The sequence below is a fragment of the Bombyx mori genome, chromosome 24 (genome assembly GCF_030269925.1).
Source record: "Bombyx mori chromosome 24, ASM3026992v2".
NCBI classification, from domain to species: domain Eukaryota; kingdom Metazoa; phylum Arthropoda; class Insecta; order Lepidoptera; family Bombycidae; genus Bombyx; species Bombyx mori.
The window spans coordinates 641,516-667,017 of record NC_085130.1 but is presented as its reverse complement, the minus strand read 5'-3'; the positions used below and the strand labels follow the sequence as shown (position 1 = coordinate 667,017).

General features: G+C 41.1%; 2 protein-coding genes across 7 annotated transcripts in view; both read left to right on the top strand.

Moving 5' to 3' along the window:
• Positions 1-25,502, top strand: part of LOC101742925 (rho guanine nucleotide exchange factor 11) — a 167,082-nt gene that overhangs the window by 104,690 nt on the left and 36,890 nt on the right. The window lies entirely within an intron of this gene.
• Positions 216-25,289, top strand: LOC134201226 (uncharacterized). Its single transcript, XM_062675594.1, has 3 exons — positions 216-470; positions 21,036-21,443; positions 23,914-25,289. The coding sequence occupies exons 2-3, from the start codon at positions 21,251-21,253 to the stop codon at positions 24,837-24,839; spliced, it is 1,119 nt and encodes a 372-aa protein (XP_062531578.1). The 5' UTR covers positions 216-470; positions 21,036-21,250; the 3' UTR covers positions 24,840-25,289.

Below are 25,502 nucleotides of genomic sequence, written 5' to 3'. Positions count from 1 at the left end.
ACATTTGTACGTAAGCCTTAAAATCAAGTTAAATGTTATACTAAAATAAACTTTAATAAGCTTGCACTACAGTTTAAAATTAATAGGCAAACAATAACGTTTGATACTTTAGGCCGCGTAACGAAATCGAAATTCGAAATAATACCGTCCTTTACTCGTTAACGGTTTGTTTTATTGTCGTCTCGTTCTAACAATCATTCAGTTTTAAGTGCACAGGTGCAACTAGCCTCGGTCTCGCTCGCACGTATTGTTTATAGCGAACAAGACAGGTCAGTCTCCCGGCGTTGACGGTGCGGCGGTGACGTGATTTTCGTTAAAAATAAATTTACAAGAGTTTTAATTGGGAAAGTGTCTTTTAATTTGTGACGGTTGTCAGTGTCAGTGTCAAGAAGTGCAGCGGCTAAAAGTGTCAGTCGTTATTCGGATTTCTTTTATTTGTCATAAAAGATTTGTCCCGTGTCGTGTTGGTGGTACAATTGTTTTTTTTTTGTTATTCAGTGCGTGTGAAGTTGTCGTATTTTAAGATTGTCGCCCTGTTACGGTGTTTGAATCGAAGTTTTGAATATTTACGAGGTTTTTAATCAATTTACGAATTTACGGATTGATTTTGACATGTAAGTCTGTTGGAGCGAACTCGACGAGGACAACTTGAATACATAGCTGTTGTTGTCCGCAATTCTCAGAAACTTTAAAAGTCGATCTGCGCATATTGAAACTCGGTTCAGAAACTATTTAGCACAAATTAATTTTGAATAAAAACATGTATTAATTAGGAAATCGCGTTGGTTTTGACCATATTCCGACCATATGTTTCCACGGAGCAATCTCGTCTTCCGGTTTGAGGGGTAGGTTAGGTTGCGGTTTTACTTAAATTTAAGGTTATTCTTGTATTTAAGTACTAATGTTTTTTTTTTATATTACTGGTCGTTCGCACTAAAATGTAATTAAGAAGCATGTCCTTCCAGCACGATCGAAGTTTGACGAGTCCTTGGAGACCCACAGGACGCGACCTCATTCTCTTGTAAAAATAATAAAATTCGTTTTTTCCGTCGCTGACGTCATCGGGCCGTTGTGACGACTTACAATCGGGTTCGCTGTAGTTTCGTCTACACTGAGACTCAGCTGAGCGGTACAGTTGAGGTTCCGCGTGCGTGTCTCAAAGAGTTAGAGAGGGTTGATGATGGTAGTGAGACCGCTAAAGGCTGGCGAGTGTCCGCTGGAGCCGATGACATCATATCGCATAGCCGCCAGCCGCCAGCCGCGCTGTGTTTTGTTCTCACAATATATTCCATAAATAGCGATTACATTACTATTAGAATTACTGTGTTTCATATAAACACGCGTCGGCCCGACGATACCAAAACTGTTCTTTGTAACGACAGTGAGCACTCGGTTTGAGATTAGGCAGGTTTTTTTTTTATTTGAGGTTTTATTCCGGGAACTGTTGGCTAGTTTGTGGCCGCAATAATATGACGCTTCGCGTGAGGTGTGCCGTGAGCTCGTCCAGCAGTAAATATTCCTATTAAATTGCTCACAACTCAAATCACAATATTGTCAGATCACCATTGCTTAAACTTTATCAAATTATTAGCTTTTGCCCGCGACTTCGTCCGCGTGGAATAGTTCACAAATAATGCCTTATTTTAGAACAAATTTGGTTAGCATAAAAAACGTTATAGTGAGCCAACCTTGACATATAGACATATGCTGTCGCGGACTTTTTTTTAGATCTTTTAAAGGGGAACGATTTTGTCATACATTATTTTAGCGAAACTTTAACCGTTTCTGTAGCGCACGCAGCGGACGCTCTCAAAAGGGAAAAAATATAGATATAGGGAATAAATAGGCTATCTAACACTGAAAGAATTTTTCAAATCGGACCAGTAAGTAGTTCCTGAGATTAGCGCGTTCAAACAAACAAACTCTTCAGCTTTATAATATTAGTATAGGTACCTAAATTCCATTTAAATTAGCTTTTCAAACATGAAAAGCTGGAGCTTAATAGATTACTGAGAACTATTGGTTCTACAGCTACTGACGTAAACCTTTCTTGGAAATCATATGTAAGCCTCAATTGGCTGCAAAATAGGAAGCTACTAGAAGGCCCGGGTGATGGCCAAAACAAATGCCCAATATAAATCGCATAAAACAGGAGTGTCGTCGGATCATGAGCGGTGTGTCCATCGCGACCGCGCGGCCGCCGACCAGGTCACACTTGTACATAATTTATGACTCGGAGCGTGTTGGGAATTCCGTTGCACAGGTTTTTAGCGGTCGATTTCTTTTCTTCCTGATACAACAATTCTGATTTAATTGCAGAAAATTGCATGACTGCTTCGCGACAGGAGTATACCAGATAGTAATACCCACCCGTGAGGGCTTAAACCTTACCACTAATACTCACCAGAAAATTCCAATACATGCAGTAAAACATTGTATGTACATAATTAAAACCACTATATACGTTTCCCGAGCGCTATGACATGTCCTTCTTCAAACGAGGCTTGTGGTGAGTACTTAACGGTAGGCAGCGGCTTGGCTCTGCCCCTGGCATTGCTGACGTCCATGGGCGACGGTAAACACTCACCATCAGGTGGACCGTATGCTCGTCTGCACGGGCAATAAAAAATATATCTTATACAGTTTATTTATTAACCCTTCCACCTCCTTGCGTCGATAATCCTCAGTGCTGAGGGTCGTGGCCTCCTCTAATAACTTTCTCCTAGATTATCCTGCGCCATTCCTGCCTGTTCTCGGCTGTGTGGATAGCAACGTGGACTGAAGTATCTAGAGTGGAGCGTATTTGGTCCGACCAGCGCATTGGATTTCTCTGCGTCTGTGCCTTCTCCCGTATACCTTTCCTGTTACCAGCAGCTTTTCCAGATCTTAAGCGCGATTAAACCTCGACTAAGACACGCTAAATCCGGAGAAAATATCGTTTCTATGTATTTATCAAAGAACCGAATAAACTCCAGCATGACTAGTGTTCGCGTGACGTTCGTATTGTTTTGATTTGAGGAAAACTGATTGAAAACGTTAATAAATTACCTTGAATATATAATGGATTAATAAATAATGTATAATATTATAGTTACATGTGCGAACAAATAAACCTTGTATATTAAATGGGTAATAACATTGACACTAACGTATTTCAGTGCAGAGTATTGTCGGAAGCCAACATTACGTACTGTACTTATAGAAGCCTGTAGAGTTATTGTGTCATGACGTCACAGCTTTCCCTAAAGATCACACCGTGAAGACTCTGCTAAACTCAACTCACGATAATTTTAACTAGCATTCCTTTATTAATTCGTAGGAAAATATCAAGTTTCACTCATCCACTCATTTTAGAGTCCTACGGTGTACTGATATTCAGATGTTGAGACCGTGACGTTAGCTTCATGATTCTTACGTCATCTTTTTTTTTATTGCGTAGATTGGTGAAGGAGCTCACGGCCCACCTGGTGTTAAGTGGTTATTGGAGCCAATAAACATCTACAACGTAAATGTCACCACCCACCTTGAGATATGAGTTCTAAGGTAACTAAAAGGCAATAAAAAAAAAAAAAACGGCTGCCCCACCCTTCAAACCGAATCGCATTAATGCTTCAAGGCAGAAACAGGCAGGGTGGTGGTAACTACCCGCGCGGACTCACAGTAGGTCCTACCACCTGCTTTTTCTTCTGCCTTTCTCTCAATCACCTGTGGTCGGTGCAACATGTTTGCTCCTTCCAAATTCCTCTATCATATACCATTTCTTCGCTCACTCCTCTCTTACCCATATCGTCTTTCACGCAATCCGTCTATTTCTTCTTAGGTCTAAAGCCTTCCACATTCATAGTCAAAACTCTGGTCATGATTCTTACAAACGTCGAGAATTATAGGTCAAAGCTTATGTGTATTGACCTACAGCACTCGAGACCTGCATTATCGCTCTGAGTCACTGTTCACGACTTGTATTTCGTTTAGGTATAATATAATAAGAATATTTACACAAAATGTTGATTGAAAATTTGAAATTGAATAAATCTCTAAAATATTTAAATCGCGTAGAAAACGACCCAAATAAATTCTAAAACAAAAATACTAAATAAAACTTGCTTTTAATCGTTAAGGTGTGAAATGTAGCTCACGGATCAATGCGGTCTTTACTCAGTGAACAAACAAACACGACCGTGGTGCCCAACCGTTCAGGCTTTTACCCATGCGTTTAGTTAATGCAAGCCACGCATAATGTCATCGCTTTCTATAACTATACGGTCATGCTAATTGTTTACGCAAGGGAGCGTCGTCGTAACATTTGTCTGTCAACTGTCAGTTTTGACGTTTTTTTTTTTTTTTTTTTTTTTTTTTATTGCTTTGATGGATGGACGAGCTCACAGCCCACCTGGTGTTAAGTGGTTACTGGAGCCCATAGACATCTACAACGTAAATGCGCCACCCACCTCGAGATATAAGTTCTAAGGTCTCAGTATAGTTACAACGGCTACCCCACCCTTCGAACCGAAACGCATTACTGCTTCACGGCGGAAATAGGCGGGGTGGTGGTACCTACCCGTGCGGACTCACAAGAGGTCCTACCACCAGTGATTACGCAAATTATAATATTGCGGGTTTGGTTTTTATTACACGATGTTATTCCTTCACCGTGGAAGTCAATCGTGAACATTTGTTGAGTACGTATTTCATTAGAAAAATTGGTACCCGCCTGCGGGATTCGAACACCGGTGCATCGCTTCAACACGAATGCACCGGACGTCTTATCCTTTAGGCCACGACGACTTTTCGTGCCCTTTGCGTCAATTATGACGTGTGTCATAATTGACGCAAAGGGGTTAGTTACGTCGGTAATGTATTGCGATCACGTGCCCTTGGAACGTTTGTACGTGATTTCCCAGACGATCGACTCTGCTCGTTGTGCGCACATCTATGATGTCCATAGTTTGGCTGTCCACTCTGTGTTCAACGAAGGCTAGAAGTTTTTATTGTATTTGATGGGTTTATTTGATGATTTTCCACCCCTACCTATTTACTGGTAGCCTAAAGTGCTGTTCCGGCTACGCTCGGACGTGTAGGTGATCTCACGGGCTCAAACTGAGAGAATTTGCTAACACTAGCTCTAGCAAGAGCAGTGCTTCGCTGAATGTATCACCGGATCAGAATCGCGTTTCACTGAGAAGATCCGTCGAGAAACTCAGTGGGCTTTGGATGACAAAGAGCATAACTCGGTTCGTATACTGGTGTACCTCTGGTAACCTCTTGTGAGTTCACACGGGTAGGTACCACCACCCTGCCTATTTCTGCCGTGAAGCACTAATGCATTTCGGCTTGAAGGGTGGGGCAGCCGTTGTAACTATACTTGAGACCTTAGAACTTATATCTCAAGGTCGGTGGCGCGTTTACGTTGTAGATGTCTATGGGCTCCACTAACCACTTGACACCAGATGGGCTGTGAGTTCGTCCACCCATCAAAGTAATAAAAAAAAATTATAATTGTTTATACAGCTAAAAATATATCTGGGTACATAGGGTGGATGAAGGCAGTGGTTCTATGTAGTATGGATGGACTGAAGAACAAAATAAATTTTTGTATGAATGTAAGAGCACACGTATTTGCTTCGCTGCAGAAATTCTCAGGAAGTAGGTCCCTACCCGTACGGACCCGCAACGTGCCTAACCACTCTTTAAAAGTGTTAGGTTTGACTAATTGATAAAGAAAACACAAGGTTGTCAAGTTCTAGCAACGTAGCTAAGCGAATTACCGGATGTTTTGATAGAAGGCAATTCAGTTTACTGGTTTATATTGATGTACGTTAAATCGAGATTTATTTTTATATTAATTTTATATACGTGCCTCCAGCACTGGCACAGCAAGGATATTTGGTAAAGCAACTGCTGCGATGGGTGAGTCATATAGGAGTAGCAACAAAAAGTAATAGATTGAATGGTCTCAGACTAGGACGTTCCTATTGTTGTGTACCAGAATCATTTAATAGTTTAAGTACAATAAGGCCAGGGGTATGGGACCTGTGTAAGTAAAATGATTGAGCTATGCCGCTGTGTGGACAGAAAAACGTCTGCGTATTCGATCAGTTACTTTAAGGTTCTGCTCTTAGACTTGCTCATGGCACTAGCGGGATGATCGAGGGGATTTGAACTGCACCCCCTTACCATTTACATTCTTTATGGATTTCCATGCCATGTCAGTTTTTTTTTATTGCTTAGATGGGTGGACGAGCTCACAGCCCACCTGATGTTAAGTAGTACTGGAGCCCATAGACATCTACAACGTAAATGCGCCACCCACCTTGAGATACAAGTTCGAAGGTCTCAAGTATAGTTACAACGGCTGCCCTTCAAACCGAAACGCACTAGTGTTTCACGGCAGAAATAGGCAGGGCGGTGGTACCTACCCGTGCGGACTCACAATATATCCTACCACCAGTAAATTCTCATTTGATATCTGTTTACAGTGAGCACGCTTCGTGAAGGTGGACTCTCCGATTATATTCTTATAAACAAAACAAGAGATAAAATAAAATAGCATTAAAACCTAACCGGTTTAAGAATCTGGTATTTCTAGAATGATCTCACTTTTGTTACGAATGTTATGATTTAAAAAAAAAAAAAACGTGTAGACACGCGGCGCACGACGTGTGTCGAATGTGTGTTTTATTACGTGTGTGTATTGTATTGGTATCGGCACGGGGTGCATCGCGGCGGCGACCGAAATAGACGTCTTGAAAAATTAGGTTATCGAAGTTTAGATTCGTTTTTAGAATGGTTTAGATTAAAGTGACCGCCGCTGAGACACGAGAGTTAAGTCCCAGTTGTCTAATAAACTGACAGATCCGAATAGGAGCGGTTGGATCATCTCCCTATTTACAATGTACTACATTTTTTTTTAAACCTACCTATGCTGATAGCCTTGAGAGGCTATATCAGCGTAACCTTAGCTAGTAGGTGAGCTCACGGGGCTCAAGCCGTAGTGATCTAACACTGGCTCTAGCAAGAGCAGTGCTTCGCAGAATCTACCACCGGATCGGAAACGCTACCCACTGAGAAGATCCGGCGAGAAACTCAGTGGGCTGTGTCTGTGGGTTAATTCGCTCGTCGAGCCCTTCGTCGCAAGCGACGGGTTCGCCGAGGACGGTGACCGGTGCTTGTGGTACCTAAAAGCACCGTTAATGGATCGGGTATGTAATTTCCCGCGGCCACGACAAGAGGGTTCTCATGTCGTGCCGCCTTTTCAAAGTGGCGCAATAATGCCGACTGTAGATACTTACTGACTGAGTCTCATCTCTCTGTTTACACTGTACTGCATTGGGAGTGAACTATTTGTTTTAAAGATGGTGCTTTCGATTATTTTTTCCGTCACATCATCCGACATCGGAGCAGAGTACATCTGCCCGTGCGCAAGCCCATACGGAAGCCCTTGCGGGCCTACAAAATGCTCTAAACACCACACATTACGCTAATTATAAAGTTTGCGGGTTTGTTTTTAAAATTACAAGACGTTACTCCTTCGTCGGAAGATGTTCGTGAACATGTGTTATTATTGTTGCCCCAACGTTCGAACCAAAGCGCAAATACAAAAGTTTATTTATTATGTAATATCTATCTAACGTTAATAAATAAATATCTGATACGTAATACCCTTTACGAATGCGGTACGTTTTTTTACAATTTTGGTATTAAGTAAACCGGGCGATTCTGTGACCAGTGTTCTTAGTGCGAGTTGTTTAACGTTCTCGATAGCGTAAAAGTTAGCTCATATTTGTATGGAATGAGATCGTTTGCGTATGTTTGCCGCTAGGGGCGCTGTTCCAACTGCATACTAAACTGGGCTAACTTTTACGTTATCGAGAACGTTAAAAAACTCGCACTAAGCACACTGATGAGCGCAAATACGTAATGTGCGTTAGGTATGGTCTGCCGATGAGATAGGTTTTTTTTATTGCCCTTGTAGGCAGATGAGCTAACGGCTCATCTGATGGTGGGCGATTACGGTCGCTTTTGGGCATCAGCAATGCTAGGGGGTAGAGCAAAGCTGCTGCCTACCGCTGGGTAGTTTCTGCAAGAATTGTTTGAAAAGACACAAGACATATCGCGCGGGAAACACCGATGTTACGTGGCAGAAAAGATTCCTGGAACCCACTGTGGATGAACACAGCGATTCCAGATAGTATGGGTGAACTTTGCTCCGGTAGTGGGCGGTGCTACGGTAAAGACGAAATGACGGGATCATCTCAGAGGGTTTCCCATGGTGCATATATACCAAGAGAATCGAAATCGGTCCGAAGACCGAGACATGCACGACGTTATCCATTTTGAACAAGAATCGGACATTTTCCTTATAAAATCTAAACCAATGTTCCCAAATATAGTTGAAAGGTTACTCAATAGATGTACTACTCTATGTTTTTATCTCGAACTTGCACCTTGTCCGTCATCGCGCGACGCTCCTCTCTGTACCGGGTAAGCCGCCCACGACGCCGAGCTATTCCCGGACCGACATCGAGACGATTGTTTCCGTGAAGCACACGGAGTTAGACTGAGTCGTCGAGAAAACAAACGATGATTTATCTTATTATACCTTTAAACGAGCAATTCTAGTATATTAATATATATGTATATAATCTAAATCTCGGAAACGGCTCCAACGATTTTCATAAAATTTAGTATACAGGGGATTTCGGGGGCGATAAATCGATCTAGCTACGATTTATTTTCAGGAAATTATCGTTTTATTCGTGTTTTCGATAATCAACTCTTCCCGACATCTATTGGCGAATAATAATACTATTTTTCTTAATTGAGGGCAACTAACCGCTTTAAAGACACAACAAGATGGCGTTATAAAAAAAAAAACGAGCAAAGCTCATCATCTATTTTATTTATTTGCATTTGTTGAAGTGAAACTTCTTTAGGCGCGTCGAGAGTAAAATTTAACTCGCGATATTTTCGTTACGGCTAGAGAGAAGAGATACAATTAAGGAAGAGTGAGAGTGAGAAAATAGACAGCGTCTCGCGAACCACTCGACCGGGAAAGGACAAAGCGAGCTAGGTTGTGCGTAGTGATCGACAATCCCAATTAACGAAGTCGCTAATCACGATTAAACACGGTTTTATAATCTTGTGAATTTAATTAACATAATGTTTTCATGGACTCATATTTTGTTCATGTTCGCGATCGTTAGAATTCTGGGACAAGTTAATATCTATTGGGCACGAAATTAGTGTACGACTTTCTTTATAAGCTAAAGTAACACTTAACACTAATACCTTTTAGTAAAAATAATCTATAGATCGATGATAGTAAATAAGTTGTTTAAGATTTAAATGAAAAGCAAAGTACCTACTTATGTTTTCTAACTCCGAATAAAGAGTCCTTTATCGGGTTAGATTTTTGAAAGCTTTCCAAGTTATTGATGATGCTTTTAGGAAAGTTCACGTTATCATTGAACACAGAGATGCTTTATACTTTTCTCCCACGAGAGTATCTGACCAGGATTTACGTTACAAAAAAATGATCATATCTATACAAAAATAGTATTTTATGTGTTGGGCGGGTCAACGAGTTCAAAGCCCTCCTGGTGTTAACTGGCTATCGGAACTTAATAGATATCAATGTAAATGCTGCTACCTGGCTTAAGACATGAGTCCTAGGCCTCAGTTCTGTAGTACAACGGCCGCTCCATCACTCAAACCAGAAAGCATTACTGCTTGACGGCAGAAACGGACAGGTTGGTGATGCCTACCTGTGCGGGCTCACAATATGTTACTTATCTCAAAATACACGTATATCTCAATTCTTTGAGTATTGAAATTATATATCAACATGCCGCGTACCAGTCATGCCTTTCTATTTGTCAGATAGGATAGTTTTGTAGCCCCTTTGCGATCAGGACTCCGACCTCACGTGACTGCGTCTCAAGTTCTGCTTATAAAAAATGTGATTTGATCGACTGGATTGTCAACGAACGAGTTTAATAATTTTAAAAGATTCGCGGAGCCGAGAGATCTTAACCCAATGCAAATGATGTTTACTTTGGACGACTGTCTTACTTACAGTTTAGTTTCCTAGACCAAGGATTTATGGAGGCATGTGGATGGGATTTGTGGGATGGCCCTCTATGGACCCCTGTATCCGGCTGTGTTCATTAGATTTTTACAGAGATTTAATATTAAATTGTTATCAGAATAGTTTTATCCTCTTGAACGACGACATTCATGTAACGGAAAGCAAATGTCGGAATGTGATGCCTAATTAGAGCAGAGAGTGTTCTAAGTCAGTCGCCGGCGTGTGTCACGGCGGACTGGTGACCCCCAGCGCCGCGACATGTGCCAATTATGAGACGTTACCATAAATTGTGTATTCGAAGCATATACGATAGTTATTGAGATAATTTATTCTGGAGTTGTTGATTTAAATATCTATACTTCTATACTTAATATTATAGAGAGGAAATATTTGTTTGTTTGTTTGTTGTTGAAAAAGAAGAAAAAAAAATACGAGCATTCGCCTCCCGGTCAACTCCCACTAATTGTTTAGTTTTTACTAGTGGTAGGACCTCTTGTGAGTCCGCACGGGTAGTTGCCACTACCCTGCCTATTTCAGCCGTGAAGCAATAATGCGTTTCGGTTTGAAGGGTGGGACAGCCGTTGTAACTATACTTGAGACCTTAGAACTTATATCTCATGGTGGATGACGCATTATGTTGTAGATGTCTATGGGCTCCAGTAACCACTTAACACCAGGTCTGCTGTGAGCTCGTCCACCGACCTATGCAAAAAAAAATGTACCAAAGTGTCATCTACTTAGTTTTAGGTACTTAGTCCCTGACCTCCCACTCATTATATGTGCTTATCTGGGGGCTATACAGCTAGAACATGTTGTGCCAACGCCATATAAAAACTTCTCCTCAGAGAAATCATTTCATAGAAAAACTGCAATAAACACACACGCAGACCGAACCAAATATTAATTCCACTAACCGGCTCTAAGTGCGGCGCCTTTAAACAGAATTCTGCAACTATAAATACACGTCCCAGTAGTAATCGATCGATCAATGCGGCTTTCGATACGTGACAAAATGTGGAGTTTGGATTCGATTCACAGAACTCTGTTCTTAATTTGTAGAAGATTTATGTACCAGTCCCTTTAACATACGAGTATATATATAGTAGCTCTCTATATGTCACCGATTTCGTGAAAGTCGCTTAAGGCCAAAGCCAAAAATTCTTTTAATTAAAGAACAGGCTATCATACAGGCAGAGCGTGTGTGCAAGGTTTGGTACTAACGTCCTCTGCTTGTCCTTAAGGAATAGTGTGTCCAATTTTTTATGGTGAGCTTAACTTTTATTCAAACAAATAACCAATTCTTGACTTTGATATATGTATATAATATAATAAAAAAATATAATTTGCGTAATTACTGGTGGTAGGGCCTCTTGTGAGTTCGCGCGGGTAGGTACTACCACCTAGTCTATTTCTGCCGTGAAGCAGTAATGCATTTCGGTTTGAAAGGTGGGGTAGCCGTTGTAACTATATTGAGACCTTAGAACTTAGGTGGCTGGCGCATTTACGTTGTGGATGTTTATGGGCTCCAGTAACCACTTAACATCATGTGGGCTGTGAGCTTTTCTACCCATCTAAGCTATTAAAAAAAAAAGTTTCATATATATTTCTTCTTATATTTTGGATAAACTAAGTGTTTGTTCTGTCTTTTGTAAATCATTTGGTTTCCGTATGTCGTTTAAACCATATTGTTCACTGGAGCTCTTAAATATATAATTTCGATTGAACTTTAAATATCAGTAGGCTTTTTGTAACGAATTGTGGTTTGTTTTCATCGAACCATTCCTCGCCTCGTCTATTTTTTGTTTTAATGGTAATGCGAGGTAGAGGGGGAAGAGATCGACCGAAGAAGACATGGATGGAGTGTGTAAATGACGATATGAGAGAGAGAGGAGTGAGTGTTGAGATGACGGCTGATAGAAGAGAATGGAAGAGAAAAATTAACTGTGCCGACCCCACCTAGTGGGATAAGGTGGAGAAAAAGAAGGAGAAGATATTTGTTTTAGTGTGCGTTTGCAAGTTCGCGACCGATGATTGTTAGACGCGAGCAAAACAACGTGACAAGCGAGAAATCCCATGAAATTTTAATGGCTGCACTATTTGTAGAACTTCGGGTCCGAGGCCAAAGGCACGTGCCCGCTTTTATTAGTTTAATGGTTCGAATCTATTGGAGCGAGAAACTAGGCGACGTCAAATTAAAATCTAAAGACATTGTGGTTTGTTTGTTTGTATGTTCATGCTCTATGCATTCGTTATCCGATTTCACAGTAGTTGGGAGTTTAGGAAAGTATTTTGGGATAGATAGATGTTATTATTATGTCCTGATAGTATTATCAGAGGCGATTCGCGAGTACTTCCAACAAATAGGTGTTTTGCAAAAAATACTTTGCGTTTTCCAGGTGGTAGCGGGTAGGTAACACCACCCTGCCTATTTCTGCCGTGAAGCAGTAATACGTTTCGGTTTGAAGGGTGGGGCAGTCGTTGTAACTATATTGAGACCTTAGAACTCGTATTTCAAGGTGGGTTGCGGCATTAACGTTATAGATGTCTATGGGCTCCGGTATCCACTTAAACACCGGGTGTTCTGTGAGCTCGTCCACCTGTCTATGCAATAAAAAAAATCGTGATCGAGTTGTGGTGCAAAGTAGAAAACTAGAAATATCAGATTGTCGTTAGGGATGCAGGTAAATCTTTGGTATGTTAGACGCCATAGTTCACAGATTTATTTCTAATAACTGACGAAGAAAAGAAAAATCGTGAATATAATTTATAACTGGCAACCCTGAACACATGACCGATATACGTGAAACACATTAAATAGATAATGCGTGTATGTTGCCATTCCTTTGAAGTTCAACACGAATGTAACACGCGAGAGGGGAATAACAGAACTATGTTGTTTTAACGTTATTTGTAATGGCGTTGAACAAGCGCGCGGTCCACCTGGCGGTAAACGGTTACCGGAGTCTATAGATTCATATGCATAGAGGAAATACTATACTTTGAAATTCAGTGGCGGAACTTGGCAGCGAAAATTTGTAGAATGGTATACCAAACTTGTAAAGATCGGAAGCTCTGTTCTTTTTTTTTTTATTCCTTAGATGGGTGGACGAGCTCACAGCCCACCTTGTGTTAAATGGTTACTGGAGCCCATAGACATCTACAACGTAAATGCGCCATCCACCTTGAATTATAAGTTCTAAGGTCTCAAGTATATTTACCCTTCAAACCGAAACGCATTACTGCTTCACGGCAGAAATAGGCAGGGTGGTGTTACTTACCCGTGCGGACTCACAAGAGGCCCTACCACCGGTAAAGTCTCAAGGTTGTTGACGAGTACGTTTACGTGGGATCAACTGACAGTCTCGTAAAACGCATGGATGTTGGGGCCAATAAGTCTTGCATTGGTAACCACGCACCGCAAGCCGCAGCGTTGCTAGTCCTCTCACAAGGCGCTCCGATGATCTGGCGATCATTGTGGCGATCTTTGGGGAGGCCTAGATGCAGTACTATCCGTCTGTAGGCTGATTTGATGGTGATACCAAAGTACTAACCCAGCTTGTTCTTAGTATATATTTTTTTCTGAGGATGTGTAGACGAGGTTATGGCTAACCTGTTTTAAGTGTACAGCCGTGAGTACAGCTCACTTTGAAGATTATTCTGATTTTAATTGAAATAACATACTTTTCTATGTTATGCCTCTTACAAGTGGCACAATGTAAGTAACCTTCCTCGAAGTGCCCCCGATAACTACAATCGCTCCGATTAGTTAGCGTATAAAACATCAAACAAATTACAAGTAGTATTTTTTATATAAGAATTTTTTATATAAGAATTTGGTTTAGTTCAGTTTGTTTTAACTTTTTTTTTTATTGCCTTTGTAGCTAGACGAGCATACGGCCCACCTGATGGTAAGTGGTCACCGTTGCTCATGGACGTCAGCAATGCCAGGGGCAGAGCCAAGCCGCTGCCTACCAAGCGTGTCCTTTTCTATTTAGGCTTCGCGCAATATTTTTTTCTGCCAATGTTGTTAGCCTTGAGAGGCTATTTCAGCAATGCCAGGGGCAGAGCCAAGCCTCTGCCTATCATGTAACTTTTGTAACACTGTACTCCGTGTGTTCCGTGCCCGGGGTATATTGCCCTAAACAGTGCTGACGTTATTGTTATTCGAAAAAAAAAAAAAAAAAAACAGCCCGGAGGCCTTTCCAGTTTCACCAGGACAGGTGGGCGAGCAAAGGCTCAGCCAGGAGGGGTGGGATTTGCTAACAGCTACCCGAGCGCCTCCGAAGGAGACCTAACAGCTCAAGAGCAGCTGCTTCGCGAATGAATCTACTACCGGATCGGAATCGCGACCCGCTGAGAAGATCCGGCGAGAAACTCAGCGAGCTGATTCATGGGTTAGGTTGCACGGCGAACTCTTTGTCGAGTTCGACGAGTACGGTTACCGAGGTCCCTAAGCCTGCTCCTAGAGCTGAAGGCGTCTAGTGCGAAGGTTATTGGATCTGATGGATCCGTAAGAACGTGTCTAGGGCGTCGACGGTGACTGGCTCCTGCATGATCAGGATTCGGGGAGTAGTCAGCGGCGGCTACGATAAGGCGATTATCATGACGCATAGCCTTATCGAAGTACCGTTCCGACGCTGACTTCATATATTTCTGTATAGATTCGAGGCCCAGGTCGTCGTGTAGGTCAACGTTCCTCACGAACCACGGAGCTCCGACGGCTAACCTGCAAAAGCGGGATTGTAGAGATTGAAGGGTGTCTATGTGTGTGCGGGCCGCGTGAGCGAACACCACACTCGCGTAAGTCATGACGGGCCTTATGCAAGTTTTGTAAAGTGTCACCTTGTTCCGAAGGGACATTTTACTCCGCTTACAAATCATGGGGTAGAGTCTACCGAGAATAAACGCGGCACGGTCACGGACTGATTTTATATGCGGGCGGAATGTCATCGATGCATCCAGGGTAACGCCCAGGTACTTGACCTTCCTGGCCCAGGGTATGGATTGACTAAAGAGAGTAATCGGGGGTGTGAGATTCCTCCTCCTAATACGGGAGGAAATCCGTGTGGAGCTTCCCCTCTGAAAGAGCACCGCAGTACTTTTCGCTGGGTTGATGTCTATGCGCCATTTTCGGAACCACTGTCCTAGGGCTAGGGCTGCGCTCTGAAGCTTCTTCGCGATTAGGGACTTGTTTCTACTGGAATAGTAAACAGTCGTGTCGTCGGCGAATAAAGCTAAATGGGTCGGCGGCGACCGGGGAATATCGTTAACGAATAAGCTAAATAGGAGGGGTGAGAGGACAGAGCCTTGCGGGACTCCAGCTGTGAGAGGTCGTGGGGAGGAGCGGGTTCCTTCGACTCGATATCGAAAAGAGCGGTTCGACAAGAAGTCCCGTATGATGAGCACGAGACTATCCGGCACACCCATGTTGAATAGTTTGAAAATCAAACCGTTGTGCCAGACTTTGTCGAACGCTTTTGCGACGTCGAAGAAGAGAGCTCCCGTGTATAACGGTTTTGGTCGATTAAGCCCCACAAGAATGTGCTCCGTGAGGCGGTGCACCTGTTGAACGCATGAGTGATTTGTACGGAATCCGAATTGTTCATCGATGAGAATGCCCTTGGATGAGACGAAGTCTCTGAGGCGTTTGTAGAGCAGACGCTCATACAGTTTGCCTAGAGACATGAGGAGGCTAATCGGGCGGTAGCTCGTCGGATGATTTTTTGGTTTACCGGGTTTATGTATGCCGATAACGTCCGCTTCTTTCCACACCGCGGGAAAGATACAGTTCGCCATAGCGGCATTGAAAATAGATGCCAACATCACGATGAGTTGGACGGGTAGAAGTTTAATAACGCGGTTGGATATACCGTCGGAACCGGGAGCCTTGCGAGGACGTAGGTCTTTGATCAAGTCTTTAACTTCCATCGGGGTGACGGGTGGTAACACATCAGAGGGTGGCAAGGAGGCTCTGCGTTCTACCTCACTGTCTACTAATTCTACATGCACAGGGTCCACGGATTGAGTGCTGGGCGTGCACTGGGTTTGCAATGTATCGGCCAGCAGCTCTGCTTTTTCGTCATCATCGAACGCCGTGAGTCGGCCTGAGGGGCCTACGAGGGGGGGCATAGTTACTACCGTATCCGATTTCTCCGAAACAGTCTTCAATCGAACTCAAAGATTGACAGTTTCTATCGAAACATTTGTAAGAAAAACAAGAGAGAGTTGTACAAGCAGTACGTTGGTGGATCTCTGTAGGCGCACCGTGTGTGTGTGTGTGTGTGTGTGTGTGTGTGTGTGCGCGCGTGTGCGTGTGTGCGTGTGTTTGTATTTTTAAATTTTTCAGCGAGCACATTGCTTGTTGACGTACACCAGCCACGGACTGACAGACAATGACGCTTCGCCGTAAAGGTTGTTTGCGCGTGAACCGTTTCACAAAAAGCTTCGCGTTTCGTCACGTAAAGGGGCTGCTTGATGTTGGTGCGCAGTCATCAAGTTAAAAAGTTGATCTAAAGTATTGTGGCGCTAGCCATCATTTAACAAGAGATATTTGACAAATGCCTGAAACTCGCTTACGCCATTTTCAAGATAAGCTTGCATGTCTCAATCGATGGAAGATCTTCCCTTTGTCGTATGCCCACAGTTTTTAATTTATTTTATTTTTTATTGCTTAGATGAGTACACGAGCTCACAGCCCACCTGGTATTAAGTGGTTACCAGAGCCCATCTACAACGTAAATGCCGCCACCTACCTTGAGATATGAGTACTAAGGTATCGGTATAGTTACAACGGCTGCCCCATCCTTCAAACCGAAACGCGTTACGGCAGAAATAGGCGGGGTGATGGTACCTACCCGTGCGGACTCACAAGACGTCCTACCACCAGTAATAAGTTAGTAGTTTCGTTTGACTGCTTCGCGACAGTAATGGCAGGGTTTTATTAATTGGACAACTGTACTGCCTATCCGAGCCTGGTCAGAACGACTCCTTTCTTAGTACCGGGTAGTGAGTACATGTTATCGTAATTTTTAGTTCGCGTCTCAAGTTTGACGGCAGCGTTCACTTAACTTGAATTCCGCTGCCTCTAGGTACACAAAGATCTCTAATGACGCTCAGAACCGTCAGAACGTTTAATCTGCGAAGGGCGTCACCAGTAGTCTGCGCCGCCGATGCACTTCCGGGGCCTATCACGGCGTATACGACTTGTAGGGAACTCGAAAATATATCTCGAATGATTTAAAAAAAAATCGGTTGTAAACAAGTTCATTTATGTACTAATTAGCTTGTTAATTAGGTCTGTGTTATAGTCCAAGGCTGTTTTGAATAAACTTACCTTCATTTAATATTATTAAGAAAAAGTCAAATCAAAATAATTTAACATAACTCAACCCACACAGTAGAACAAATCTTCCAATGCGCTTGAAGGAGGCACAGTCCCCAAGATACTGGCTACGTTACCTCGTTGGACAGCCAGACTCACTCTCTGTGCAAAGTACCAGCCAGCCTTAGCATCATGTGTAACCTCCTTCATTTAATAATATATAATTATAATTAGTTAATATACTTAATGTCATGATACGGCAGTTGTACGCTCAAGAATAACATTTTTGAAACGTTCGGTCCCCAATACTCGTAGTATCGTGAACTCTCCGAAGATCATCCGACGAGTTTTTGAAAGTTTCCGTACCAGAGTTCTGTACGTTTCCGCTTTGTTTACGTCTGATGACCAATATACGTATATAAAGAGAGTTATCGAGCCTGAAGTTGTCACAGAAATTCGTTTAGTCCTTTGCTTAGAGCTAAAAAATGTTCACACAAAGGGTGCATGCATAATGCAGCAGTTAATGTCGCTCAACTAGGTGATGTTGTTTGTGAATTATGAATGACTCTTGACGCAAGGATCTAGGAATAACCGCAGGCATCGCGGAAAGTGAATCATCAATAACTCACGCGAGACATTCTAATTTTAATAACGTTTTAACATTAATTATACCTAGGTGTTTGGTCGCTTCCTGCAGTTCTGTTTAAATCCTAGTGCTATATGTCGCCTGATGAGAAACCAAAAGTACTCGATCGTATGACCCTTTTGTATGTGGTTATGATCGCTCATTATAGGTCCCAGATCTCGTGAAATGAAGAAGCGTTATGTTTTAGTACCCTTTAGTTGAGTTTAGTGAAGTAAATTGTGAATCTTACGCAAAAGTTACGCCATATTGTCATGTTGTGGATATCGGTTCGCGTTTTTAGATTAAAAGTTTTTTTTTAAATTATGGCCTCCAGGCAGACGAGCAGACGGCCGGCATGATGACGAGTGGTCACCGTCGTCAATGGCTATCAATAACGCTAACCGAATTAAACTTGTTTCCATTCATACGGATGTCGAAAGCTTTCAGAATAGTCTATGTTATCCCTCACTGCTTCTCGTTCATTTCCTGCAACCCTCGTCTGGCGGTAAACGTTTTTTTATTCATTTCAGTCTCACTGGAAATTTAATGAATCAGCGTTTTTTTTCTGGTTTTTCTATTTTGAACCCTATAGTTGTGTAGCTGAAAACTGTTTATCCTTTAGAATTGTTATATTTGAGTATATTATGTCTTTCGTGACTACGTACGGCAAAACGTTGGAAAATATAGTGAGTCCGAGATTAAATCGTTTTTTTATTATTATTAACGCGTATTTGTTTGGTTTGAATGTGTCTTTAGCATTATTAAGTTTCTCGCCGGATCTTTTCAGCGAGTCGCGTTTCCGATCCGGTGGTAGATTCTGCGAAGCACTGCTCTTGCTAGGGCCAGTGTTAGCAACACTCCGGTTTGAGCCCCGTGAGCTCACCTACATGTTAGGGCGAAGCTGAAATAGCCTCTGACGGCTATCAATTATCTTCAGATGATTTAAATGTTCGTCTGGATACTTAGTAATCATCAATTGAAGTTTTGACCTCATGTCTTAAAGGTTAGCTGAACTCGCGTTGTCTTAGTGCTGCAGTAACTACTTAACACCAGGTGGGCCGTAAGCTCGTCGTTAAACGAATCTACGCGCAGAAATACTAGGGCTGTTTATGACGATACAAAATAAAATAAATTAGCTTTTCTATTTTCATTCTTACCTTGAAGCTAATAAGATGCGTTTTTGGTAAAACACAAAGAGGGGGATGATCAATCAGTTTGAGTGTTTTGTGCGATGCAATGTTTTAGGGCTGCTTTTTGTAGGCCCGTCGCGGGTCAATGACCTTTAATTTAATTTAAAAGTCATTTGTTATCTTTTGTAACTCCAATAAAATTGTTTTGAGGGTGGAACACGCGAGTACCTATGTTTGGGATGTTTATTATATTAGTTTAAATGGCTTAGTTAAATTTCCGGTCTAGAACGGCGGTTACCGGTGATTACTTTACACCAGGTCAGCCATTCTACGTAATGATATCTTTTGCTCTTATTGACGACTGTTGAAATCCTCGATGTGAACAATGATCATTTAAATCTGGAAGCGTTTATAGAATATACAAAGGTCACTTATGAAAATATTCAAAACTTCAATCCTTATTTTCTGCAATGAATGAGAGATCTCGGATGAATAATATATTGATACTATGAGGCTTAATATTGAGCCTTAATAATAATAAGTCGTCGTAGGATGCGATGCACCGGTGTTCGAATCCTGCTGGCAAGTACCAATTTTTTTAATGAAATACGTACTTAACAAATGTTCACGATTGACTTCCACGGTTAAAGAATAACATCGTGTAATAAAAATCAAACCCCCAAAAATATAATGAGGCCGCACGGGTAGGTACCACCGCCCCGCCTATTTCTGCCGTAAAGCAGTAATGCGTTTCGGTTTGAAGGGCGCTGCAGCCGTTGTAACTGTACTGAGACCTTAGAACTTATATCTAAAGGTGGGTGGCGCATTTGTGTTGTGGATGTCTATGGGCTTCGGTAGGTCTTATTGAGCCTTGATATTGATACTATGTGCTTAGTCTAATTGTGACCATCTGCGGTGGTCGTGTGAACGGGGACGCAGGACGATCTCGCAATGGCGTACAGTACGAGTAGGAAGAGAGCGCGTGGGCCGGCGCGGAAGTGACGGGGCGTATCCTTCCGTCACTCCGCCGCGCCGGGACATCGGCACGTGCTCTGACTAGACTCGCGATCCGGTTATGTTTCGTTGATAAGACAACGCTCAATTTCCACATCGTTTTATCGAGGGTTGTTTGACGATAGTTCTCTGTAAGTAATGAATATTGAACATTCACTTGTGGTAGGACCTCTTGTGAGTCCGCGCGGGTAGGTACCACCACCCTGCCTATTTCTGTCGTGAAGCAGTAATGCGTTTCGATTTGAAGGGTGGGACAGCCGTAGTAAGTATACTTGAGGCCTTAGAACTTATATCTAGTGGCGTATTTACGTAGTGGATGTCTATGGGCTCCAGAAACCACTTAAGACCAGATGGGCTGTGAGCTCGGCCTCCCATATAAACAATAAAAAAAATACCCTAAAAATATGCTAGCTAAAAACTTTGTTTTGAATCCAATGCGTGGTATGAATACGTAATTTAAAAAAAATAAGTTACGTATACATCATAAAGTTTCTTGTTGCACTCACATATTATCCGGCACGTGGCTAATGTAATTGGATTTGATCCAGAATGGATCCAGTCTGGAGTAGAATGCTAAGGGGATTAGAATCTCTCTTTCTTTCAAATTTTTTTTTTAAATTAAATGAGATTATACGTTACATTTTAGTGCATTATGAACAAGTCAAAACGATCGGATATAAACTAAAAATAACCACACGTTGTTATCATTAGAAACAATAATTCAATGAATGAAAATATCGAGTGGTGATGGAGCACCGTGGAGTACCGTCAGGGCGACAATCTCGTTACTATTTATAACTAAATCATATTAACGTACGTTGCCAATAACGTCATTAATGATACGATGTCATTCGACAGGAAAGGATAGCACTAAAAATAATTGAAAATCTTTTGCGGGAAGTGTTAAAGGAAAAACTTCTAAAAATAACATTCGGTTGTCCCGAAATGAGAGTTCCGCACACGTAGTAGGGGCGCGCATCGCTCGCTGTGTGATTTGAAAGAAACTTGTACTTGGACTTGCCTCTGAAAGTGTTAAGTGAGTTAGCAGTGAAAATAAATGTGTAACCGTGAAAATGATGTGGTTTAAACGCGAACCGAAATCGGCTGTCGAGAAGCCGATCGAGAATGGTGGAAATGGGAAACTGAGGAAGAAGAAAACCGTCCTCCTGCAACCGACTCGCGAGTCCAGCGAGAGGGAGACGTCGACGGAGAGCGAGAAAGAGAAGCGACGGTATTCTGACATACTCGATATAAGGGTCTCTCAAGGTATGTACTCTTAACGACGATTCTTTATAATTTATATTCAGAATTAAAAACGGATTAGGGTTGAATTAAATGTGAATGTCTTTATATCTTTGTCCAATTGATTAATTTACTCAACTAAAAGCTGTTTGATTGAGGCGCCACTAGTGATGTAGTCACATAATAGTGACGCGGAAAGATGAATCTATCGATTCTACCGCTGAACTGATATTAATTATTACTTTCTGATTGAACGAGTTTTGAGGTAATATAATATTTAGCGGTTGTTGTAGCTCATTGACATATCAACGGCAGACTCTTAGATGAAAATGTGGAATGCATACGTTTATAAATACGTTAGAGCGTACATTGAGTTACTAACACAGGAGGGGCAATTAGAACAATACATTCATTGGTTATAGTTAAGTAGTATACAGTAGTACAATGGGTAGCAATAAAAGTATTAGGTCGAATCTAGGTCAGGCAACGCTGAGGGTCGCGTGCTCAGGGACGTTACGACTCTGTGGTGGTCTATCTTCATTATAATAATATTTCCTATTGAAACCAGGTCTGGGGTGCGCCATTGAATATACTTTATGTAGAATAAAATATATTCTATGGCGGATTCGGTAGGCGTCTTCATATCAGCGATGACGGTGATATACAATTGAATATTCAATTTCGAAAAGGGCACATCTCTGAAAATGTAAAATGTTCAGGAAATGAAAAAAAAAACTGATTATTTTCTAAAGCTGTGTAAAATTTAAAATATTATTACAACTTATGAGATATATTTTAGTGTTATTTAGCAATTGAAAATTACTGGAATTATTATAAAATGGGTGTAGGTAAGCCTCAAAACTACATGTATATGAAAAAACGTATTTGACAAAATATGCGACATGTGCCCTTTTCTAAATTGCCTATTCAATTAGGAACATGGTTTCTTTGTAGCAGAAAGATAGTCATGTCTGTCGAAAACTCTATGGAAGAATAAAAAGCTATCCGAATAAAGTTACATCGTACCTACTTTACTAGTGATGAAGACGTCGTCTTGACTGCGTAAAGTGGGCCGCTCTGTACAGGACTGCCTCCGCCAAAATAAAAACAAAATCGCTTGGGAGTCTTTGTGTGAGGCCGCCATGCGGGCTCTTCACATGCGTGCTTCACATATTAGTCACACGAAGCGATGTGAACACGCTGTGACCTAAAGCTTCGTGGTGATCGTGTGTAACATAATACGAGCTTTAACTAGCTTTCGTGCTTTTCTTTGATGAGATATTTAACGATAGAATAGCTTAGTTTTGAATCGGACACTCCAATTTTATTTAGATGTATAGATTTAAATTTAACAGTCATTACTATTAGTTGATTTTTTTTAACAAATCATAAGTAAATTTATTTTCAAACATTTACACAAAATATTATTTTAATAACCTAAAAGTATATATTATTATCCGCAACACGCGCCTTAGTCAGATTATAGAAACAGAGTTATCAGCAACATGCTTCGTCAAAGTTTTGAATTGTAAGTCATTTACTTAAGTTAACGGTATTACGTGCTGTTGATAATCTCTTGATTAAGGATTTTTTATGTTGATGCTTGCGTTATTTAAATGAGAATATCAGGCTGCTTCACAGATTAATACTGTTATTTTAATAAAGATTATAGCACAAAAATAAATGTTTACCTAAGGCGTGATAGTCTCTTATCTCAAAGCGGGTTAACATTGATAACGACGGGTTATCGTAATTTTAAGTTAAGTTGTAGTTTCTATTTTTATACAAGGGTAGATCGTTTCGATGCCTCCAATGAACACTACGCTAACTCCAAATTCGTTGGTTTACAGGAGGAGCGTTTAAACGAAGAAAGTTGATAAAATCCTTATTATTGCAGATACATTTATGGTTCTTTTTATGTAACTAGCTGATTTACTCTTGCTTCGAACCCCATCAATAAAACAAAAATTTGAAAAATTTTAATTAGAGTAGTGTTCATTGGAGGCATCGATTTCATGGTGTTCGTTGGTCCATAGACTGATGGCTGTTGGATAGACAACCAGCAATTAATGTTGGTCGTGATCTATCGTAGCAGATACTTAACTTACAACTCAGAAAATATTGTGTTAGTCTTGAGTCGCCTCGTTACGGTTATTGCCGACAAGGCAGTGATGCAATTCAGATCGGTTATTATTTAAATTTGAGTTTGCAATCAACGGGGTCATTGTCTCGTCTCGGGAACAAACTTCACGGGCGATCGATCACAAACGTAGAAGATTAATCTCATTACGTTGACAATGTAACGGTTCATTTTTGAACAGTTGTCTGTTATTAATACTAAATTGAGTGCTATGAATAGAAAATCAATTTTAGATTAAATATATAAAGACATTCGCATTATTATTAACCAATAAACCAAACTGTAAAAGCTTTATTGTCGAGAAATATATAAAAATGTATTCAGATTTTAAGAAATAATATTATATTTGTGCAGAGCGTCGCGATGAAAGCGACGAATCACTTTACGAATCAGCCGACGGTCACAGCGATGCGATATCGGCCAGCGATGACGCCATCCCGAGGCTCAAGACCCCAGCGATTAGCAAGGAATCTCTCAAGCTCGCCATTACGGACGAAGAAATCGAAGTGAGGAAGAAAGGACACAGGAAAACCATGTCCCTATCTAATCCTTTGGAAATCGTCAAGAATCTAGGAGATGAACTTTTAAGAGATTTCGACAAGAACAGCGATAAGAAGAAATCTAGAGAAAGCCTCTGGAGCGAAGAAGATAGAGAGTCAATACACGGATCCACTATGAAGCTGGATCAGATAAAAAAAGACAGCAAAAAAGACAGAAAAACCAGTAATACAGATCCGCCTAAACCCAGAAAGACAAGCAAAGGTTCTTCTGTGAGTGCTCTTAATTTCTTGAGAAGAAGAAAAACTCCAACTTCTACTAAACCCATAGAATCAGTGGCAGAAGATGGTGGGAAAGTGCTTTCTATTGAAGAGATATTGAGTTATACCAAATTATTCCTCGAAGGAGAGAAAAGGCATTCTTCTACCTGCCTCGCAAGGCCTCCAGTAGAGAGTGACAGTGACGATGAAGGACCCACACCGAAACAGATAGCAGAACACAGAAGACGGTTGAGTAGGCAGACCTCGAGGAGTAAAAGCAAAGTTCGTGGGAAGAGTCAGTCTTTAAAGGTTAATACGCTGAGGAAATCTCACAGCGGAACTTTGAAGAAAGGAAAAAAGAAGAGCGTGAAGACGCCTGTCAGTAGGAGTAGACAGTCTAGTGTCGTGGAACATAACATGCCCATTGTGAAAAAGAAGACTTCTGATTCGATGAGACATAGTTCATGGTTGTTCAGTGGATACAGAGGTAAGAGAAACTGGAATATTTTTTATGTAATTTAATCACTAAAGCCAAATATAATTATTTCTATTTAGTTATCACTATTATGTTTCTTTATGTTTAGAAACTGCTGTCTTACTCCTACTCACCGTACTTTATCCAATTTTAAAGGCCTTATAGTTGGGAAGAGCAGTCCTCAAATAGATTGATGATCTTTCTATACGGTCTGCTACACGTTTTTCAGTTTTCTTTTGGGAATCAACTAATAGGAAGCTAGGGACTTTTTCGCTCAGGCTATTTTTGTATCTCGAAGGGTAGGATAGCATATATTCCACACAAATATACATCCAGGACATATCTGTTGAATACTACAGCGGTTATAATAATGATGATTATAATTATCTTCACAATAAATAAAATGTAAATTATAAAGCTTTCAACACGACGTCCGGTCTTCATTCACGCGACACTCGATCGATATTATAAATAATTTAATAAATTGTTCTTATTTGCTTGTGTTATTTTTAACGTAAGTAATATCGTTATAACAACATCCTGTGGATATATAGTAGCAAAACGTCAAATTAACAGTACAGTTAGTTTAAAAGAGAAAAACTCTGAATTTGTTGAATTATTTCAGTTGTGTATTTTGCCTTACTTTGTGGGAAGTTATTATGATTTATTGTATTGAAATATTTATGAAAAATAAGGTAAATAAATTAGAA